The sequence below is a fragment of the Macaca thibetana genome, chromosome 10, assembly GCF_024542745.1.
Source record: "Macaca thibetana thibetana isolate TM-01 chromosome 10, ASM2454274v1, whole genome shotgun sequence".
Lineage (NCBI taxonomy): Eukaryota > Metazoa > Chordata > Mammalia > Primates > Cercopithecidae > Macaca > Macaca thibetana.
This window is the reverse complement of record NC_065587.1, coordinates 63869353-63877947: the sequence shown is the minus strand read 5'-3', so window position 1 is coordinate 63877947 and position 8595 is coordinate 63869353. Positions and strand designations below refer to the sequence as shown.

Below are 8595 nucleotides of genomic sequence, written 5' to 3'. Positions count from 1 at the left end.
TAGTGACTCTATTCTACAAGCAACGAGGGCTTAATACAGGCTTTTAAAATAACCTTTATTTTTTAAAAGTTAATATGTGCATTACAGGAAACTGAAAAACACAAGCAGCAAAGAACAAAGTCATTAAAAATCACAAGCAGTTTATAGTTTGACATGTTCTTCTAGATCGTGTGTGTGTGTAGGCACAACATCCAATTTTATGGGACTGAGATTGTACAGTATGTATCATGATTTTTCACACATCATGAATATTTACCAATTCAAAATCCCAAAGCTATATGAGTATTTTGATAACCAAGAATACACTACACCAACTCAAACTGCTAAAAAAAAAAAAAAAATGTAATCCTGCCTTTCTTGGGACAAAAATTTCATAGAAGACAAAAATGGCAACACGCCTCTAGATAAAAGCATTGGCAGAGTTCCGATTTAAATGCTGCATTCCCTTAATGCTCAATTTAAAATGAAACACACAGCAACAGAATATACTAAGTATAACGTTTTTAAGAGAATTCATTAGCAGATCTATACCATTAAAATATTAGCAAAGTATATTTCCATTGAGTTACTTAATGTATTTCTATAGTACAGCTAAAAGAGATGCATACATCAATGGCTATCAAAATGTAAATAAGGACATACATGGACACATCTGCATACACCTCTTCCTGTATACTTCCTTCTGCCTCTCTGCTGCCAACCTAATGAACAAGTCAGTCCTGACATACACTGCTCAGAGGTGGCTTAACAATTCCATGTCCAAGATGCATCTTTTCTATCAATTATAACAAAGGTATTTACAAATTGGCTAATTCACTAGCTCTAGTTTTTATCATAAGTTGTCACCCCATTCATAAAGCTTAGATGTTACAAAATAACGAACTTTGTCCACAATGAACACAGGCACTTTACTAAAAACGCTCATGTAGACCTGTGGTTATCATCTAAAACCATCGTCTAGATATGAAGATACTAGCAAAGAGCCCTTCCCTTCACCCTTCCTCGTCTCCCTCTTCCACCATCCCAGTGACTAAGTATAGGATGTCTAGCTCCAAGAGGTGAACTCATGAAGGTCACTCCCAGAACACAGGCCTTCCTAAAATATAACAAAAGGACATTCACAAAGGGACTGGTTTACTACATCTATTTTTAATATACTTTGAGCATTAAGACTTATCCTTTAATACACAATATTAACTAAAATGCACATATAGAACAATGGTTAGACCATCTGAACTAATCTCAGGAGCACAGAACCCTTCTCCCTGCATACCTCCTTCCCCCTCCCCCACCCCAACCATCCAATGAAGTCTGCATTCGCTCCTAAACATCAAGTTTTAACAATTCCATTCCCAAATGCAACCACTCCTAGTAAGTATTGAAAACAAATGCTTAGAGGGGTGTTACTTAAGCCCTCTACTCTTAACCTATATTGTGCACCTTTTTTTGAAAGGGAGTCTTGCTCTGTCGCCAGGTTGGAATGCAGTGGTGTGATCTCGGCTCTGCCTCCCAAGTTCAAGCGATTCTCCTGCCTCAGCTTCCCGAGTAGCTGGGACTACAGGTGCACACCACCACGACCAGCTAATTTTTGTATTTTCAGTAGAGACGTGGTTTCACCATGCTAGCCAAGATGGTCTCGATCTCTCGACCTCGTGATCTGCCTGCCTCGGCCTCCCAAAGTGCTGGGATTACAGGCATGAGCCACTGTGCCCCGCCGTTGTGCACTTTTAAACACCTAGAAAGACTAGATGTTTCAAACTGGACTGAAGTTTTCCATTATATACACAGTAGCATTGAATAAATGGTATACATACATAACACAGACTATAATTTGAGTGTCTTCTAAATAGGAACATTCTGGCCTAGAACCCTTCCCTTTCCCACCTCTACCAACCTGGTGGACAGCTATAAGCCATCTGTAATGCTTAGGGGGGGGATTTTAACAATTTCCCTTCTGTTTTTAAGAAGTCTTCCCTGTGAATTTTAACACAAAGTACTCGATGTATCAGTTTACTAATTCTACTTTTGTCATACACTGGCAACCTCTTTAACATCGACTAGATGTAAATTAGGACTCCTGTGTCCACTTATATACACTATATACACAGCACAGTAAATGAAAATGCAGACACAAGGGACAATGGTCACTGTGCCTCCTCTTAAACACACTGGACACTGGTAGAAAGCCCTTTGCACTTTGTGCTCCTCCTTCCCCCTGAACCAGCACAAGTATCTCAAAGTGGGTACTGCTCAGAGAACTGATCAGTTTCCAAGACAATATTTCATATCAAAAGGATAGCTACAAAATGTGTTATTTACTACCTCTACTTTTAACATACTTTGTGCACTTCTAAACATCTAGAAAGACTAGATGTTTCAAATAAGGACTTAAGTTTGTCCGCTATATACACAGTAGTGTTGAATAAACTACACACAGGTAACAATGGTTGTATCTCAGTGTCTTCTAAATAGGAACATTCTGGTCTAGAACCCTTCATTCCTTCCAACTCCTCTCCACCACCAACCTGGTGAATATAGGCACGTGTCACTTAGAGCTGATGTTATCATTTCACTTCCAAAAGTCCTTTTCAGAAGACAGCCTTTCTACAAATTTTAACAAAGTGTACAAAATGTGTTAGTTTACTAACTCTACTTCTGTCATACATTGGCAACCTCTTCAATATCTAGAGACTAGATATTACAAAATCAGGACTCATTCGTCCAGTATATACACAATATATACAGTATAGCAAAGTTAAATGAAATGCATGTAACATCTAGACAATGGATTAAGCTGAAATTTTCTAGTAAACAATGGCAAAACACCTTTTGCAGTTTTTTCCCTCCCACCTCCCAGGTGGTTCAACAATTCCACTTCCAAACAACATTTCCCATCAGTTTTTAAAAGCTATTTACAAAAAGTGTTATTCTACTACCACTTTTAAATACATCAAGCACTTCCTTCCAAATATCTAGAAAGACTAGATATTTCATATAACTTGTTCACCACGTACACAGCACTGTTAAATAAAATTGCACACATATAACAATGGTTATCATCTGAGGTATCTTCTAAATGTGGCCATTTTGGCCTTGAATCATTCCCTCCTCTCTTCCTTCCTTCTCTGTCTTCAATCCAGTGGACAAGTACAGGAAAGTGTAATGCTCAGAGATGGTTGAACAAATTCCTATGCAAAACTCATTTACAGAAGACAAGTTTTCCTATGAATTTCAACACAAAGCGTACAAAATATGCTAATTTTACTACTTTGTCATACACTGGCAACCTCTTTAACATCTAGAGACTAGATGTTGAAAAATTAGGACTATTTGTCCATTATATACACTATATACAAAGCAAAACAAAATGCACAATACAGAAAAATGTCTGAAAATGTCCAAGTATGAACACACTAGTATATTACCTTTTGCAATCTCTTCCCTCCCACCTCCTCTAAACCATTGAACAAGTACAGACATTACTATACTGCTCACAAAGGTGGCTTCACAATTCAATTTCCAAAAGTATTTCCTATGAATTTTAGCAAAAAGATATTTACAAAGTGGTATTTTACTACCTCTACATTTAACATACATTGGGCACTTCTAAACATCTAGATAGACTAGATGTTTCAAGTAAGGAGTTAATTTGTCCACTATATACATAGCAGTCTTGAATAAACTGCAAACATGTAACAATACTTATAATTTAAGTCTTCCAAATGTGAACATTCTGGCCTAGAACCCTTCCCATCTCCATCAACCCAGAAGACATCAAATTTTCAGAAGACAATCTTTCCTAGGACTTGTAAAACAAAATGTACAAAATATATTAGTTTAAACTCTACTTTTGTCATACACTGGCAACCTCTTTAACATCCAGAAAGACTAGATGTTGTCAATTAGGACTCGTCTGTCCTTTATGTACACTATATACACAGATAAGTAAAACAAAATGCACAAAGATAATGATTCATCTTGCTTCCCTGCATGCAGGATGGCATAGAGCTCTCTGCACCTCCCCCTCCTCTCTCCTCCCCTGAACCACTGCACAAACACAATGAGTATTACTCAACAGGTGATTTGGCCATTCCCCCCAAAAAAATTTCCTATGAATTGTAACAAAAAGATATTTACAAAATGTTATTTTGCTACCTCTAATTTTAACATATATCAGGCACTTCAGAACATCTAAAAACAACAGACATTTCAAAAAAGCTTAGCATTGTCAACTATATACACAGTAGTGAGGAATAAAATGCACACAAAACAATGGATAGAATATGAAAATGTCTTCTAAATATGACCCAGTCTAGCATAGAACCTTCTCTTCCTTCTCACGTCTTCCAGCTCCATGTCATCTAACCCACTTAACGTGGACGTATCGCTTCCAGAGGCCGTCTAACAACTTCATTTCCAAAAGTCATCTCCAGAAGACACGTATTTTCTATGATTTCTTTTAAACAAATGAGAATTTACAAGATGTGTGACTTTCTAACTCTACTTTATCATACGTCGGCAACCTCTTTCCATCTAAAAGGGCTAGATGTGACAAATGTTTTCTATTAAAAGGTTGGGGTGGAGTTGAGAGCAGCTTTTTCATATTATATACACAGGCCTTCCAAAATTGGCCAGTAAATCTTCCCAGAGGGTGGCGGGCATTTCCAACGGGCCAAACGTGGCCTGTCATTCTACCATTTCTCTTCCGACAGCAAAGTCTGGTAGAACGAAGACCAACTGCCCGATGGCCGCTAATCGTTCCACCCGTCGTCGTTCGGGGCTTCGCTCACCTCCCAGGCCCGTTAAGGCCTTTGTCCGTTGTCGTCAGGACTAGGTAGGTTTCGCCCAATGGCGACAGAGTGGTCACCCGGGAACCGGATCTGCGCGGCTCCGTGGCCTAAAGAGGCAGCCGAGCCTGCCTGCGTCCCTAGGCCGCCTTCCTGGGCCCTACACGCCCTAATGGCCTCCGCCGCGCGGCGTTCGAGCGGCCGCCATGCTTCCCGGCCCGCCACGCCCGCCGCAGCCCAAAAGCGCTGCGTCCCGGCGGCTCTGCGGGGGTTTCGTTGAGGCCCGGCAGGCTTGAGCCGGGAGACCCGGCGGCCGGCCGGGTCCGGGCTGGGAGAGGCCGCCGCCGCCATCAGTCACCGAGGTGGAGTGGGGAAGAGAGGTTCGCTGCGGCTTCAAGGCCTGGGCACAGCCAGTGGGCAGCCGCAGCAGAGGCCTCCGGTATCTGCATGGCACAGGGCTCGGCCTGTCCCGGGGCCCCCCAGTTCACCCGCCGGCCCAGGGCCGGAGGGCCTGGAGGGCCCTGAAGGAGCCGGCCGCGTTCTGCGTCTCTCCGCGTTCTCTGCCGACCGGAACTGACTTGGCAGTTCTCTGAGCTGGCGAGAGAGAGGAGGAGTACCGGAAGTGCCCTTGCGCTGGGAGCCCGCGAGCCATGGTTCCGGGTCTGCAATGTTCCGGCGTGGGAGTGGGGATAGGGTGTGGTCACGTGGGGTTAGGACGCCCTCCTGGCTTGCTCTTCTCAACGGTAATTGCTACTGGCCTCAGAATTCCCTCAGCAAACGTTACTTCTCGATTTCCTTACTCCTCCACTGCTGGTTAAGGAGACTCCAATTTTTTTTTTTTTTTTTTTTTTTTTTTTTGAGACGGAGTCTCGCTCTCGCCTAGGCTGGAGTGCAGTGGCGCGATCTCGGCTCACTGCAAACTCCGTCTCCCAGGTTCACACCATTCTCCTGCCTCAGCCTCCCGACTAGCTGGGACTACAGGCGCCTGCCACCACGCCCGGCTAATTTTTTGTATTTTAGTAGAGACGAGGTTTCACCGTGTTAGCCAGGATGGTCTCGATCTCCTGACCTCATGATTCGCCCGCCTCGGCCTCCCAATCCTCCCTGGGATTACAAGTGTGAGCCACCGCGCCCGGCCAGGCTCCAATCTTTCATTTATTCACTCATTTACCACCTGTTTACCTAGCACCTATGTCCCCCTAAGCACAGGGGAGTGCAGCAGTAAAGAAAAAAAAACAGGAAAATTTCTGCTCTCCTAAAATTTACATTCTAGTAAGGGAAACAACAATAAACAAGATCCTTAAAATGCATAAAAGGGCAGATAGCAAAAGTGCTTTGGAAAAATGAAAAGGAAAGAGGAATATGAAGTGCGGGTGTGGAATGTTTTATAGCACGGCCAGGTGACTCTGGAGCAGAGACCCGAAGGAGGCGAAGGGATGAGCCATGCTTGGAGATATCTGTAGCGGGACAGCTTATGCACAGGCCACAAGGCCGAAGCATGTGGGCCAGGCTTGTTCCAGGAACAGCAAAGAGGCTAGGGAAGAGAGGAGAGAGAAATGGGACCGTGGGAGGGCGTTGAACTGCAGTGCGGAAGAGAGCGGAAGTGGGGGGCAGGGGCAGAAGCAGGGAGACCTGATAATTGACTGTTGAAGTCAAGCAGGTGAGATATGATAGGGGCTTATGCCAGGGTGATGACAGCAAAGGGGGCAAAAAGTGGTTGAATTCAGGGGTTGACATAAGGTCAAGTCTACAAGATTTGCTGATGGACCAGATGTGAAGTGTGAAAGCGAGAACTGAAAGATGACTCCACACTTTTTGGCCTGAGCAAATGAAAAGGCAGCTGCCTTCACTGAGATGGAAGAAACCATGAGAGGAGCAAGCTTTGGGGAGAACACCAGGAGCTGAGTTTTAGGCGTGTTAAGTTTGAGATGTCTGTTTGACATTCAAGTGGGAATGTCAAGCAGACAGTTGGATTTATGAGTCTGGCATTCAGGGGAAGGTCTGAACTGGAGATGAACCTTTGGGAGTCGTCAGCATATAAATGTCTTTAAAACTTTGAGGCTGCATGAGGGAACCAAGAGAGGGACAAGGTTTGAGGTCTGATCCCTGGGTAATGTTTACAGGTCAGGGGATGAGAAGGAACCAGCGAAGGAGGCTGAGAAGTGACCAGAGTGGTAGGAGAACAACCAGGGAGTGTGGTGTCCTGGAAGTAAATAAGTAAATGAGGAAAGTGTTTCAAGGGGAATTTATCAACGGTATCCAACGCTGCCGCTATGTCAATTAAGATAAGGTTGGAAATTACACTTCAGCTTTTTTTTTTTTTTTTTTTTTTTTTTGAGAGGGAGTCTTGCTCTGTCGCCCAGGCTGGAGTGCAGTGGCTCAATCTAGGCTCACTGCAAGCTCCGCCTCCCGGATTCATGCCACTCTCCTGCCTCAGCCTCCTGAGTAGCTGGGACTACAGGTTCCTGCCACCACGCCTGCCTGATTTTTTGTATTTTTTTAGTAGAGACGGGGTTTCACCGTGTTAGCCAGGATGGTCTCTATCTCCTGACCCTGTGATCCGCCTGACTCGGCCTCCCAAAGGGCTGGGATTACAGGCATGAGCCCCCGCGCCCGGCCACTTGCAGCTTTTATTTATTTTATTTTTTTTAATTTTTTTTATTTTTTTGAGACGGAGTCTCAGGCTGTTGCCCAGGCTGGAGTGCAGTGGCGCGATCTCGGCTCACTGCAAGCTCCGCCTCCCGGGTTCCCGCCATTCTCCTGCCTCAGCCTCCTGAGTAGCTGCGACTACAGGCACCTGCCACCGCGCCCGGCTAATTTTTTGTATTTTTAGTAGAGACGGGGTTTCACTGTGGTCTCGATCTCCTGACCTTGTGATCCGCCCGCCTCGGCCTCCCAAAGTGCTGGGATTACAGGCTTGAGCCACCGCACCCGGCCGCAGCTTTTAGAATTAATGCTGTGATGAACTTTCTCGTGAATTTTCAAGTTTTGTGTAGACTTCTGAGTTCCTTTGGGTTTTTTTGTTTTGTTTTGTTTTTTTGAGACGAAGTCTTGCTCTGTCACCTAGTCTAGAGTACAGTGGTGTGATCTCCGCTCGCTACAGCCTCCACCTCCCAGGTTCAAGTGATTCTCCTGCCTCAGCCTCTCAAGTAGCTGGGATTACAGGCGCCCGCCACCACGCCCAGCGAATTTTTGTAATTTTTAGTAGAGATAGGGGTTTCACCACGTTGGCCAGGCTAGTCTTGAACTCCTGACCTCGTGATCCACCTGCTTTGGCCTCCCAAAGTGCTGGGATTGCAGGCGTGAGCCACCACCCCCGGCCTCTGAGTTCCTTTGTTTGTATTTGTATTTGTATTTATTTTTTTTGAGGCCAAGTCTCGCTCTGTTGCTCAGGCTGGAGTGAAATGGCGCCATCTTGGCTCACTGCAACCTCTGCCTCCTGGGTTCAAGTGATTCTCCTGCCTCAGCCTCCCGAGTTGCTGGGATTACAGGCACCTGCCACCAGGCTGGGCTAATTTTTTGTATTTTTAGTGAAGACAGGGTTTTACCATGTTTATCAGGCTGGTCTCAAACTCATGACCTCAGGTGATCCACCCGCCTCGGCCTCCCAAAGTGCTGGGATTACAGGTGTGAGCCACCGTGCCTGGCCTGTATTTTTATTATTATTATTATTATTTTTGAGACAAGGTTTCACTCTGTCATCCAGACTGGAGTGCAATGGATCCATCTTGGCTCACTGCAACCTCCAATTCCCAAATTCAAGTGAATTCTCCTGCTCCAACCTTTCAAGTAGCTGGGACTACAGGCA

General features: G+C 44.7%; 1 protein-coding gene across 1 annotated transcript; it reads right to left on the bottom strand.

The window, feature by feature from the left end:
• Positions 1–4145: 4145 nt before the first annotated feature.
• LOC126964327 (uncharacterized) lies at positions 4146–5387 on the bottom strand. Its single transcript, XM_050807375.1, has one exon. It carries the CDS (start codon positions 5136–5138, stop codon positions 4803–4805), a length of 336 nt encoding a protein of 111 aa, XP_050663332.1. The 5' UTR covers positions 5139–5387; the 3' UTR covers positions 4146–4802.
• Between the last annotated feature and the right edge of the window lie 3208 nt (positions 5388–8595).